This window comes from Rosa chinensis, chromosome 2 (genome assembly GCF_002994745.2).
Source record: "Rosa chinensis cultivar Old Blush chromosome 2, RchiOBHm-V2, whole genome shotgun sequence".
NCBI lineage: Eukaryota > Viridiplantae > Streptophyta > Magnoliopsida > Rosales > Rosaceae > Rosa > Rosa chinensis.
This window is the reverse complement of record NC_037089.1, coordinates 63,246,750-63,261,344: the sequence shown is the minus strand read 5'-3', so window position 1 is coordinate 63,261,344 and position 14,595 is coordinate 63,246,750. Positions and strand designations below refer to the sequence as shown.

General features: G+C 43.2%; 1 protein-coding gene across 1 annotated transcript; it reads left to right on the top strand.

Annotated features, from left to right (window-relative positions):
* The first annotated feature begins 6,782 nt into the window (after positions 1-6,782).
* On the top strand, positions 6,783-8,542 carry LOC121051311. Its single transcript, XM_040513531.1, has 2 exons — positions 6,783-8,465; positions 8,522-8,542. The coding sequence occupies exons 1-2, from the start codon at positions 6,783-6,785 to the stop codon at positions 8,540-8,542; spliced, it is 1,704 nt and encodes a 567-aa protein (XP_040369465.1).
* The last annotated feature ends 6,053 nt before the right edge of the window (positions 8,543-14,595 follow it).

Genomic DNA, 14,595 nt, shown 5'->3' with positions numbered 1-14,595 from the left:
GTTGAGAAGAAAACAATCGACCACATACATCGTTGTTTCGATCTAATCCAAAACCCCTCTTGGAATCGGATTTTCTTGGAAGCGACTACGCTCAGAAAATTCCTAATTTCTTGGAAGCGACTACACTCAGAAATTTAATAGTTTTTCGTGGTAACCTTTTTCGCTCCGAAACTAACCCTAATCTTGTGTTGTTTTTCAGGTTGAGTTACCTGAACAAGTTGAACTTTGTTCCACTAGAGACAACTGGCGCAGGATACCATAGATGGGTCCGAGATGTGCGCCAACATCGTAAGGCTGATGGACTTCTGGAAGCCATCCAAGAGCCTAGTCAGAACGTGCTCTCCATTGAGCAAGCTTTTGCTTTTGAAGCAAAACAAGCTAAAGCCATAATTCTCATGACAAGGCACATGAATGACGCGCTCCAAAATGAATACCTCAATGAGGAAGACCTAAGAAAGCTATGGGTAGAACTTGAGCAGCGATTTGGCAACGTTCATGACTCCCTGCTTCCTGATTTAGAAGTGCGATGGCATAGCCTCCGCTTTTGTGATTTCAAGTCTGTGCTTGATTATAACTCGGAAGCTCTTCGTATCAAGTCTCTGATGGAGTTTTGAGGCCAAGCCATAACTGATACGATGTTGATCGAAAAGACTCTCTCTACCTTCCCCGTGTCTGCATTGATGATTGCAAAGAATTATCGGATTGATGTAAATGCAGGACGTATCACAAGGTTTCATGAGCTCATTGGCGCCATGAACGTAGCTGAAAAGCACGACAATATTCTTGTGAAGAACTATAATGCTAGACCCGTGAGAACTAAGCCTATTCTGGAGTCTAACCATAGTCGCGCCCCCAATAGAGGAAGCAAGGACCGAAACCCTAAGAGTAGGGACAATTCTGGACATTCTGGTCCATATGTTCGCCCTAAAGAGGAAGGAAGTCGCCGAGAGAGGCGTGCACGAAACTGTGGAGGTCAACGTGTGAAGAGAGAAAGAGGCGGAGCCTTCGACCATGGTGGTAACGCCACCAAAAGCATAGGTAGTCCAAATCACGCCCCAATGGCGCCTCGATCAAGGGAGCCTGACCATAATGATGTTTGTTTTTGATGTGGATCAACTGAACATTGGGCCAAAGCATGTACAGCACCCCAGAATGTTGCAAACGCATACAAGACGTATCATGAAGCAAGGGAAGCAAATTACATGGAACAAGAAGATCAAGATGGCGATCTAGATCTAAAGGTGGAAGACTACAAGGATCAAGACCCAGAAACTGGCGATTTTGATTAAGTCTTTTTATTTTCCAAGAGATGTAGGCGATTGCCATATTACTTTTTATTGGATTAGATTTTCTTTGATCAAAGAAACAATGATGTACTCCGTTGGCTTATGAATAAAATTTCGAGTTCTTTTCATTATGACTCAATTTTGATTCTGAGCATATTACTTTGTGACGACGATGGCTGGGCCATCAATATTAATTCAAGGACATGGAATAGCCCAAGTTCCACTTGTCAAATGGCACCTTGATTACAGCTGTCACAGAAACTCTCTACGCTCTTAGGGCAAATCGTATCCTATGAATAGCCAACGAATTCCATGCGAAAATGCATGTAGAGAATGGAAATGAGTTCCTTTGCAATACCTTTAATGATTGCGAACAAAAACGCATCTTAGAGAAGTTTATGTGTCTCTCTAGTGGATTATATGTCACTATTCGAGCTATTTATCCAATAAAGTTACGAGAGAAGATCTCTTGGATTTAGACACATATTGACTTTGTCACGACAGGATAGGTCATCCTGGTCATGATATGATGATCCATATACAAAGACTTCATATGGACAGCCTTTCTCTCGAGCGAAACTAAGCATGAATCAAAAGTTGATTTCCGGACTAAGTGTGACCGGCGCAGCTGCCTAGAGCACTGCCTCCGTTCACCACCAGCTTAGGGCTGGCGCAGTCCCTATCCATGACTCCATGGATGGCGCTCATCATGGTGATGGCGCCCCAGGTGATGCTGCAATCACCAGCTTGCTTCAAATAGCGTTTTAGACACTCAGGCCTAACCAAAATACTCAATGGTTGCTTCTAAGGCCTCTCGCTCGTTTTACAAAGCCCGTTCCTTCGGGAAACTAGGATTGAGACCATCCTATGCAAAGGATATAACAATACTCATTCTGTTCTTACAAAGAATCCGTAGGGATTTTGTGGATTGATTCAACCAACTTGCGGACGCTTAAATATTTCATGATATTGGTTGACACGCAAACACGCTGGTCACGTGTTGTGCCATTGTCCACCTATAAATGCTGCTTACGCTACACTCCTAGCACATATCATATGACCACGGGCTCACTCCCCAGATCATCCTATTCAGTCAACTGGATTTGACTATGCTAGAGAGTTTACATCGAAAGACTTTCGATGGATATTGCAATGGGCTTAATGTTGGACATCACATTCCCTTGTACACACCAAATGGTCTTGCAGAAACGACTACGATGATAGTCCGGACATTGGTAATGCACACCAATGTCCTTATATCCGCTTGGGGTAATGCAATATCGCATAAAGCTATGCTAATTCGTCTATGACCCACCGCTACTCAATGTACCTCTGCGTTACAGCTAGTGACTAGGTACAAATATCGTACTTACGCATATTTGAGTGAACCATTTATGTGCCAATTGCGCTGCCACAGTGTTCTATGATGGGTCCTTACAGACGAATGGCCAACTACGTTGGATTTGAGACTCCAACAATTGTCCGCCACTTAATGCCCTTGCAAGACGATCTCCTTACCGCTAGATTTGCGGGTTGTCACTTTGATGAGACAGTCTTCCCATCATTAAGGGGAGATAAGAACAAGGATGTTCAGCAGGAACGACAGGAATTGTCGTGGCCTGTCCCCACTATGTCTCATCTCGATCCCTATTACAGTGACGAGATCAGACAAATATGCTGCAAACATGCCTGCAAGGAAGGACGTCCCTACTAGAGGATGTAGCGCCACCCTACACGGAGGTAGGCATGGCGCCAATGCTAAAGAGAGTGGCACTCTAGCGTTACAGGCCATGGCCCCAGCTAGGATGCGTGGGAGGCCCGTGGGTTCAAATGATACTTTGGCACATTCCATTCCTTTGATCATCAAGACTCAAAATCCGTCTCATGAGTATCTTCCGGGTTATGGTTATCGTTGGGGGACGCCTCAACGTCAGAACCTATTCCTGAGAATATAGAGCTCTATGAAAATTACACTAGTGTACATAAGACGTGGGATAGAAACTCCATCATAATTGATGATGTAGCTGCGTATTTCATTGCGCATGAGTTTGTTGAGTCCGATGATATCGAACCACGCTCCGTTGATGAATGAATACCAACGTAGAGAGATTTGGCCTAAATGGAAAGATGCGATCCAGGTTAAGATGGATTCTCTAACGAAGAGGAAGGTTTTCGAGCTAGAGATGCCAACACCTCCTAACATAAAACCTGTTGACTAATGGGGTCTTCGTTAGAAAGCGTAGTGAGAAAAAGAGATGGTAATCTCGGCTTATGGCCCAAGGCTTCTCACAAAACGCCCTGGAATCAACTACGATGAGACATATTATCTCGTAATGGATGTCATTGCACTCCACTACCCTGTTAGTTTGGTAGTTTCTGAATAACTGAACATGCAGCTTACAAATGTGGTCACTACGTATCTCTATAGGGATCTAGATACGGAATATACATGAAGGTTCATGGTGAACTTCATTTACCCAAGTCAAGTGGCTCTAGACCATGGAGCGCGTTTACAAAGAGGTTGAAACGCTCACTAAAGTGACTACTTGATTGGGAAGGGTATGCCCACGCGTTTCTATGACAAGTTTCAGATTCTATCGCCGTTCATGTTGGACATGATCTTCATTAGAAGCCCTTAAAGAGTTAAGGGAAACCGCTGAACACTTGAAATCCGTAGTTTGAGATGAAGGATTTTGGGAGAACACGATTATGGCTCAGTTTGGAACTTGAGCATCGTGTCGATAGATGCTTAGGCATTTTGACAAGGTTAAGCCTTCAAGCACCTCCATTGTTACGTCCCGAACCTAGAATTTACGATTTACTTTCGTGTTGGACGATAAATTGTTAAATATTTTCAATTTTGAATCTTTTTGGATGTTTTAGTGGCCCTAAAAGTTGACTTTTTGTTCGGGTCAAAATTTGAGAAAATGTTCTTCACGAAAGTCGTAGGGGACGTTAAACCGAGCGCGTGCATATGTGGTTCGTAAAAATCGGATTTCGTATGCAAGAGTTATGGCCGAAATAGTAAAGTTACTGTTCACGGTAATTTTTGATTAAAATAGAAAGTTACCTAGGGTAGGTTTCCATTTCCGGAAACCCACCCTTCCCCTTTTCTCTCTCCTCCCCCCCGAGCTCTCTCTTCCTCCGGTTCGCCCCATTCCCTTCCTCCTCCGATTGCCGGCGATTCCGGCCACCCCAGGACGTGCCACCGGTCATCCCAGGTTCGCCTCCTCCCTCCGAGCACGCCTACATCCTTGGTTTTCCACGATTTGGCCGGAAAACCACGGATCGAACGAAAGACTCCTCCGGCTGCAGTTGACGATTTCCGGCGATTCCGGCCACCTCCGGTCCCCATCTTTCTGTCGAAGGTTTGGTTTTCATCACTGATTATTTTCCCTATGGTCTTGTAACACGATTTGAAGTGTAGAGGCCGGATCGAATTAGGGTTCTTGAATTTTCTGGGTTTGTGTTCTTGGTTTGATTTCGACTGTTTCTAGTTGTTATTTGTAAATGTTGTAGTTATGAAGTGGAATCAGTGTGTTGAGTAGGTGTTGTACCTGAAATTTGGTGGCCGGAGGTGGAGGTTGGCCACCGGCGCGTGAAACCCACGCACTGCCACTGTAGGTGGCGCGTGAAACAGGGTTTCGGCCGGAAATTGTGACTGTTGAACATGTATTCGATCCTTTTTACATCTAGTTAATTAATCGAAGCTTGGAAATCGATTTGGAAGTGATTTGAATATAATTTTGATGGTTGATCAAGAAAATTGGTGAAATTGTAAATCGAATTACGAGGAATCCATCGATCGGATTTCCTCGGTTTGGCCTTTGAGCCTATTTATTAAGGAGATAATATTATTGAAGAAGATTGGGAGAAATTGGGCAATGAAAGTTGTTATTAGGGTTGATTTTAATTAATCCAATTTGGTTTTCCAACCCGAAATTAAAGTTACGAACGTTGTATTGTACAGGACGTGAGGAGGATTTCCTCGAGGAGGGTTTGGATCGACGGCAAGCTTAGCCGTACTTTGTGAGTGGACTTTTGTTTTCAAACAAGTGATGCATGCATTTATTTATTAAAGCTTGATTTATTTTACTAACGTATTTTCCGAGCATATAAAGATAATTGCGAATTATCTCATGGATTTATTTTTAAATATTGTTTCTCATGAAGTATTTATGATTGGTAACGGTTGTGAGTTTTGGATATAAAGTATTTATGCTCGGATTCGAATTTATATTTGAGATTTTTGAAGGATTTTTGAAATGGGATTTCGATGGAGTAAGTCTCCATATTTATTTACCGACTTTCGGTTTGGCATTGGGAATGCCTCATTGACAACTCATTTATTTATTCAGCGTGGGACTTGGGGAAGTCTAAAGGATTTACTGGAATTTATCGGTTTTTAACCACCATACCCAGGGTCGTTCTATATATATTATATTACTGGCTAGCCTATTATTACTCCTCCCTACTTACTATGTGTTCGTAGGTGAGTAGAGGAGAGCATGGGATGCTCAAGAGTGTGGGACACTCCGACCCGAGCCAATAAGGCTCCCTTCTTTCGTATGGTGAACGTCCTTCCCCATATTTTTATTATGATTTGACTAGCGGGGCTAGTCCGATTTATTTTATCCAGCAGGGCTGGAATGGTTTGTACGAGTTTTGGGTTTAAAGAAATACGTTTTTTTAAACGTTGCATGCATCGAGACTTTATATTGTAAACTTGTGGGAAAGTATAAATTTATCTTCATTTATACTTATTTATTTTGTCCACTCACTCTAACGTTTTTATGTACTTTCCCCCTGGGCCCTTTGGTTTAAATTGCCCAGATCACAGTGTTGCGGACCGGCATAGGAGCGGAGGCTAGTACCACCTCTATCATCCATTCTCAGTAGGTTATTGATTAACCTACTCATTGTATTATATTCCGAGTCTATTCCTTAGATTGCTCTGAATACTTGTTGAGAGTGGATTTATACATTTGTATAAGTATGTGTGTAAGAGAGTGGTTTATTTTGGAAGGTTGTTGAACGTTTGAGTTGCTGGGTTGTATTTGTGTAAGATGTTTTGGTTGTGAAGTTTGACGATTTTATTTAGAGAACTTTGGATTGTTGCTAGGAAGCAGGGTGGCTTCAAGCATAGAATTTAAATTCCTATTGAGAAGTGTTTTCAGCAGGTTTAGGGTTGCCCATTTTTAGGGGAGGTTCTGTCGAATTTTCTCGAAAAGTGGGTCCCGCAGGCCCACCTAGGATTTAGGAGGGTAATTCCGGGGTGGGTCCTGACAGTTGGTATCAGAGCATTAGGTTTCCCGTTTCCTGTCATTTATACTACTTTGTACAATTGAGGACATCTAGTATCTTCCGAGTGATGGCCCGACCGCGGCGGATCCCCATCGTATGCTCTTCGATGCTAGTGTGTTTTTCAAGTGTATAAGGTAGTTGTCCTAGTGTCTTCGTTGTGAGTCATCTAATTCTCCCTTAATCTCAGGTACTATGCGTCCTAGACGCCGGACTCGTGGGGAAACCCCTCCCATTCCAGGAGATGAGCATACTCCTGGAGGAATAGCGGAAGCGTTGGGACGTATTGTGCAGCAGTTGACTGCAGCGCTTCCGGGCTCCAGAACTGACTTTACCATGGAGCGAGCGAAGAGGCATGGAGCTTATAGCTTCTCTCATGCTCCTGAGGCTATGGATGCCCAGAATTGGTTGAACAAAATGGAAAGAGTCTTCACTCAAATCCATTGCCCCGAGGATCGAAAAGTGGGCTTAGCGGTGGATTTTCTGGATGGTGTAGCTTTTGATTGGTGGTCTTATATGAGCAGGGACTTAGAGATTGATGGCCCAATTACTTGGGAACAGTTCAAGGAGCACTTTACTGAGAGATATTTTGGCACAGCCATTCGGGATAGGATGAAATATGAGTTCTTGCATCTGCAAAAGGGGGACATGACCGTAACAGAATTTGAACAACGGTTCACCCAACTGGCCCAGTTTGTGCCTGATATGGTTAGCACTGAGAGGGAGCGGATTTATAGGTTTGTGGATGCTTTGGGGGGTAAGTATTCTGATCAGCTGACCGGAGTACCATTTACTGATTATGCTGAGGTCGTTAATGCTGCTTTACGACTTGAGACTAGGTATATGTCTGGTATCCGACCTCGGGATTTGGGTGGCCCCAGTCAGGGCCCACCCAAGAAGGCTGCTTCCACTTCTGGGTCAGGATCTTCAGCAGGCAGCGGACAGAGTAGTGGGTCTGGTGCTGGATCTCGTTATAGACGCGGGGGGCGTGACATGAGATTCCCTCGGGGGCAGTTTAGTGGACGCCCGTTTGGGCAGAGCAGAGTTGGTTTTGGTGGTCAGCATAGGGCTCCAGCTAGGCAGACAGCCCCGTTTGGGCAGTACCAGTCAGTCGGATGCTTTGAGTGTGGACAGCAGGGCCACTTTAGGAGGGATTGCCCTCTATTGACTCAGAGAGCTGCATTTACCCCTTATCAGACCGCGGGTCAGTCTTCTGCCGGTACGTCTATTAGTGGTACCGTGGCTTCTACTAGCGGTACCCATCATAGTTCAGCAGCCCGTGGCAGCCCGCAGCGGGGTAGGGGTCAGAGAGGACGTCCTACCACTCAGGCTAGGTTGCATGCCATGACGCAGCAGGAGGGCCACGACTCACCAGATGTTATCATTGGTACGTTGTCTGTTTTTGGTCAGCCTGCTTATACTTTAATTGATCCTGGTGCATCGCATTCTTTTATGTCGAGTAGAATTGCATGTTTTGCGAATGTGCCATCATCACTTCTTATTGGTGAATGGAATGTGTTATTACCTGCTGGAGCATCACTTAAGATAGAATGGGTTTTTAGAGGTTGTGATGTTTTGATTGAGGGTGTTAGTTTGGAGGTTGATTTAATTCCATTAGACCTTGTTGAATTTGATGTGATTTTGGGGATGGAGTTTTTGGCGACTCATCGGGCTAATATTGATTGCTTTCGTAAGATTGTGATCTTTCGAAGTCCAGGAAAGCCAATGATTACCTTTCAGGGAGAACGTAATGTTCTAGCTTCCTGTATGATTTCCGCTTTGACCGCGGAGAAGCTGTTGAATAAGGGAAGTCAGGCTTATTTGGCACATGTGGTGGACACTAATAGGGAAGAGCTGAGTATTAGAGAGATACCAGTGGTTAGGAAATTTCAGGATGTATTTCCTGACGAATTACCTGGTTTACCTCCTGCTAGGGAGATAGATTTCACTATTGATTTACTCCCTGGCACCACACCCATATCTTTGGCACCATACAGAATGGCCCCAGCTGAATTAAGAGAGTTGAAGATTCAGTTGCAAGAACTAGTGGATAAGGGGTTCATCCAATCTAGTGTGTCTCCTTGGGGTGCCCCGGTTTTATTTGTTAAGAAGAAGGATGGTTCTTTACGGTTGTGCATTGATTATCGAAAGTTGAATAGGGTTACTGTGAAGAATAAATACCCTTTGCCTCGTATTGATGACCTCTTTGATCAGTTGAGGGGAGCCAAGGTCTTTTCCAAAATCGATTTGAGGTCTGGTTACCATCAGTTGAGGATAAGGGAGTCTGATGTACCCAAGACTGCATTTCGATCACGTTATGGGCACTACGAATTCAGAGTGATGCCGTTTGGGTTGACTAATGCCCCTGCAGCTTTTATGGACCTCATGAATAGAGTATTCCGTCCGTACCTTGACCGATTTGTGATTGTGTTCATTGATGATATTTTGGTGTATTCAAAGGACAATAGTCAACATGCCAAGCATCTAAGGATTGTATTGCGGACTTTGAGGGAGGCCCAGTTATTTGCAAAGTTCAATAAATGTGAATTTTGGCTGAATAGTATTGGATTCTTGGGTCATGTTGTATCTGCAGAAGGTATTAGTGTAGATCCTCAGAAGGTAGTAGCGGTGCTGAATTGGGAAAGACCTACCACAGTGACAGAGATACGTAGTTTCTTGGGATTGGCAGGTTATTATCGGAGATTTGTGCAAGATTTCTCAAAGATTGCAACTCCTCTTACTAAGTTGACTAGAAAGGGTGTAAAGTTTGTTTGGTCAGAAGAGTGTGAGCAAAGTTTTCAAGAACTCAAGGGGCGTTTAACTAGTGCTCCAGTCCTAACTTTACCTGATGATAGTGGGGAGTATGTGGTATATAGTGATGCCTCGAGGCAAGGCTTGGGTTGTGTTCTGATGCAACATGGAAATGTGATTGCCTACGCCTCTAGACAATTGAAGCCGCATGAGTTGAATTATCCGACACATGACCTTGAATTAGCTGCGGTAGTACTTGCACTTAAACTTTGGAGGCATTATTTATATGGAGCTCGGTGTCAAATCTTTACGGATCATAAGAGTCTTCAATATTTGCTCACACAAAAAGAGATTAATTTGAGGCAAAGAAGATGGTTGGAGTTGATTAAGGATTATGATTGCACGATTGAGTATCATCCAGGAAGGGCTAATGTAGTAGCTGACGCTCTTAGTAGGAAGACATATCCTTCCCTGTTGCCCTCCCCTTCCTTGTCGCATATGAGAACAGTTCGGGTTCCACTCCTTTATGAATTGCGAGCTACAGGAGTTAGTTTGGAAGGGACTGATGAATTTGCAGCCTTAATAGCCAGCTTCCATGTGAGGCCAATCCTTATTGACAAAGTACGAGAGGCACAGCTACATGATGAAGCTCTACAAGAAGTAAGAGAGGCAGTAGAGAATGGAGCTAGAGAAGACTTCATTGTTAGAGGGGATGGAGCTTTGATGTTTGGGAATAGAATTTGTGTACCCAAACAGGATGATCTTAAACAGGAGATACTAGAGGAGGCTCATAGTTCTCCTTATGCCATGCATCCTGGTGGAACCAAAATGTACCGAACTCTCAAGGAATACTACTGGTGGTCTAACATGAAGAGGGAAATTGCAGATTATGTAAGAAGATGTCTAGTGTGTCAACAAGTGAAGGCAGAAAGACAAAAGCCCTCAGGTTTATTACAGCCCTTACCTATACCAGAGTGGAAGTGGGAACACATTACTATGGACTTTGTATCAGGACTACCACGTAGTTGTAATGGTCATGATAGCATTTGGGTAATTGTGGACCGACTTACTAAGTCCGCACATTTCCTACCTGTCAGCAAGACTTATAAAATGGATAAATATGCAGAGCTATACTTGAATGAGATAGTGAGACTTCATGGCACACCCGTTTCTATTACTTCTGATCGTGATCCTCGCTTCACTTCAAAGTTTTGGAGTGAGCTGATGGAGGCTTTGGGCACTCAGTCTCAATTTAGTACTGCATTTCATCCGCAAACAGATGGACAGACGGAAAGGACCATTCAGACACTGGAAGACATGTTGAGAGCTTGTGTTTTACAATTCAAAGGAAATTGGGATGATCATGTCGCATTGATAGAGTTTGCTTATAATAACAGTTATCACTCCAGCATTGACATGGCTCCTTATGAAGCTCTTTATGGCAAACAGTGTCGTACCCCCTTTATGTTGGAATGAGGCAGGAGAGAGGAAACTCATTGGTCCCGAATTGGTACGAGTTACGACCGAAAAGGTCAACCTAATCAAGGAGAAACTTATAACGGCTCAGAATAGACAGAAGAGTTATGCTGATAACAGAAGAAAAGATTTGGAGTTTCAAGTGGGTGACTGGGTATTCTTGAAGCTGTCTCCTTGGAAGGGCATTATAAGATTTGGGAAACGAGGAAAACTTAGCCCTCGATATATCGGGCCATATGAGATCACGGAGCGGATTGGTGCAGTTGCTTATCGTTTGGCACTACCTCCGAGACTATCTAGAGTACATGATGTCTTCCATGTCTCTATGCTTCGCAAGTATATTGCTGATTCCTCTCATGTGCTTCAAGAACAACCTATCAGGTTGAGAGAAAATTTGACATATGAAGAACAACCGGTTCAAATACTTGATAGGAGGGAGCAGATACTCAGAAACAAAACAATACCCTTGGTTAAGGTGCTTTGGAGTAATCACATGGTGGAGGAAGCTACTTGGGAACCAGAGGAGCAAATGAGGAAGCAGTATCCTCACCTTTTTGGCTAGCAGGTATGTAATTTCGAGGTCGAAATTCTTTTAAGGGGGGAAGATTGTTACGTCCCGAACCTAGAATTTACGATTTACTTTCGTGTTGGACGATAAATTGTTAAATATTTTCAATTTTGAATCTTTTTGGATGTTTTAGTGGCCCTAAAAGTTGACTTTTTGTTCGGGTCAAAATTTGAGAAAATGTTCTTCACGAAAGTCGTAGGGGACGTTAAACCGAGCGCGTGCATATGTGGTTCGTAAAAATCGGATTTCGTATGCAAGAGTTATGGCCGAAATAGTAAAGTTACTGTTCACGGTAATTTTTGATTAAAATAGAAAGTTACCTAGGGTAGGTTTCCATTTCCGGAAACCCACCCTTCCCCTTTTCTCTCTCCTCCCCCCCGAGCTCTCTCTTCCTCCGGTTCGCCCCATTCCCTTCCTCCTCCGATTGCCGGCGATTCCGGCCACCCCAGGACGTGCCACCGGTCATCCCAGGTTCGCCTCCTCCCTCCGAGCACGCCTACATCCTTGGTTTTCCACGATTTGGCCGGAAAACCACGGATCGAACGAAAGACTCCTCCGGCTGCAGTTGACGATTTCCGGCGATTCCGGCCACCTCCGGTCCCCATCTTTCTGTCGAAGGTTTGGTTTTCATCACTGATTATTTTCCCTATGGTCTTGTAACACGATTTGAAGTGTAGAGGCCGGATCGAATTAGGGTTCTTGAATTTTCTGGGTTTGTGTTCTTGGTTTGATTTCGACTGTTTCTAGTTGTTATTTGTAAATGTTGTAGTTATGAAGTGGAATCAGTGTGTTGAGTAGGTGTTGTACCTGAAATTTGGTGGCCGGAGGTGGAGGTTGGCCACCGGCGCGTGAAACCCACGCACTGCCACTGTAGGTGGCGCGTGAAACAGGGTTTCGGCCGGAAATTGTGACTGTTGAACATGTATTCGATCCTTTTTACATCTAGTTAATTAATCGAAGCTTGGAAATCGATTTGGAAGTGATTTGAATATAATTTTGATGGTTGATCAAGAAAATTGGTGAAATTGTAAATCGAATTACGAGGAATCCATCGATCGGATTTCCTCGGTTTGGCCTTTGAGCCTATTTATTAAGGAGATAATATTATTGAAGAAGATTGGGAGAAATTGGGCAATGAAAGTTGTTATTAGGGTTGATTTTAATTAATCCAATTTGGTTTTCCAACCCGAAATTAAAGTTACGAACGTTGTATTGTACAGGACGTGAGGAGGATTTCCTCGAGGAGGGTTTGGATCGACGGCAAGCTTAGCCGTACTTTGTGAGTGGACTTTTGTTTTCAAACAAGTGATGCATGCATTTATTTATTAAAGCTTGATTTATTTTACTAACGTATTTTCCGAGCATATAAAGATAATTGCGAATTATCTCATGGATTTATTTTTAAATATTGTTTCTCATGAAGTATTTATGATTGGTAACGGTTGTGAGTTTTGGATATAAAGTATTTATGCTCGGATTCGAATTTATATTTGAGATTTTGAAGGATTTTTGAAATGGGATTTCGATGGAGTAAGTCTCCATATTTATTTACCGACTTTCGGTTTGGCATTGGGAATGCCTCATTGACAACTCATTTATTTATTCAGCGTGGGACTTGGGGAAGTCTAAAGGATTTACTGGAATTTATCGGTTTTTAACCACCATACCCAGGGTCGTTCTATATATATTATATTACTGGCTAGCCTATTATTACTCCTCCCTACTTACTATGTGTTCGTAGGTGAGTAGAGGAGAGCATGGGATGCTCAAGAGTGTGGGACACTCCGACCCGAGCCAATAAGGCTCCCTTCTTTCGTATGGTGAACGTCCTTCCCCATATTTTTATTATGATTTGACTAGCGGGGCTAGTCCGATTTATTTTATCCAGCAGGGCTGGAATGGTTTGTACGAGTTTTGGGTTTAAAGAAATACGTTTTTTTAAACGTTGCATGCATCGAGACTTTATATTGTAAACTTGTGGGAAAGTATAAATTTATCTTCATTTATACTTATTTATTTTGTCCACTCACTCTAACGTTTTTATGTACTTTCCCCCTGGGCCCTTTGGTTTAAATTGCCCAGATCACAGTGTTGCGGACCGGCATAGGAGCGGAGGCTAGTACCACCTCTATCATCCATTCTCAGTAGGTTATTGATTAACCTACTCATTGTATTATATTCCGAGTCTATTCCTTAGATTGCTCTGAATACTTGTTGAGAGTGGATTTATACATTTGTATAAGTATGTGTGTAAGAGAGTGGTTTATTTTGGAAGGTTGTTGAACGTTTGAGTTGCTGGGTTGTATTTGTGTAAGATGTTTTGGTTGTGAAGTTTGACGATTTTATTTAGAGAACTTTGGATTGTTGCTAGGAAGCAGGGTGGCTTCAAGCATAGAATTTAAATTCCTACTGAGAAGTGTTTTCAGCAGGTTTAGGGTTGCCCATTTTTAGGGGAGGTTCTGTCGAATTTTCTCGAAAAGTGGGTCCCGCAGGCCCACCTAGGATTTAGGAGGGTAATTCCGGGGTGGGTCCTGACATCCATGATCGTCCGTAGTCTTGATCTTTAAAAGGATCATCTTCATCGAAAGGATGATGGCGAAGATGTGCTAGAGGCAGAAGTGCCTTACTTAGTACAATAGGCGCATTATTGTACTTATCCCAATGCACAAGACTATACATCTCATATGTTGTGAACTTGTTAGCTAGATATAGTTCTGCGCCAACGCGACGCCATTGGATTGGTGTAAAAGATATCTTTCGATATTTGAGATGTATAATTGATATGGGCTTGTTTTATCCCTACAAAGAGATGATGGATTCGGACCCATCACACACCAGGTACGCCGCAAACACTGGCTTGCGTCCACTATCCCCATCCCAAAACGACATGTGTTTTAGAAGGTTTTGCTGATGTTAGGTATCTCTCTGACCCACACAATGGTCATTCCCAATTCGGTCAAGTGTTCACCATGGGAAAAGACGTGACATCTTGGAGGTCTACATAATAGACTCTAATCGCTATGTTTTCGAACAATGCAGAGATCATTGCTCTCCATAAAGTGGTTCATGAATGTATATGGATTGGATCCATAATTACACATGTTCGAAGCAATTGTGGTTTGAAGTCTACCACAGATGAGCATACAAGCATTTAGAACAAATGAGGCAAGGCTAGGTCAAAAGTGATAAGACCAAGCATAATCAGCAACAACG

Coding starts and splice junctions, on each gene's coding strand:
- LOC121051311 (XM_040513531.1), top strand. CDS start 6,783: ATGCGTCCTAGACGCCGGACTCGTGGGGAAACCCCTCCCATTCCAGGA. Junction 8,466..8,521: donor GTATTAGAGAGATACCAGTG/GTTAGGAAATTT, acceptor ACCTCCTGCTAG/GGAGATAGATTTCACTATTG.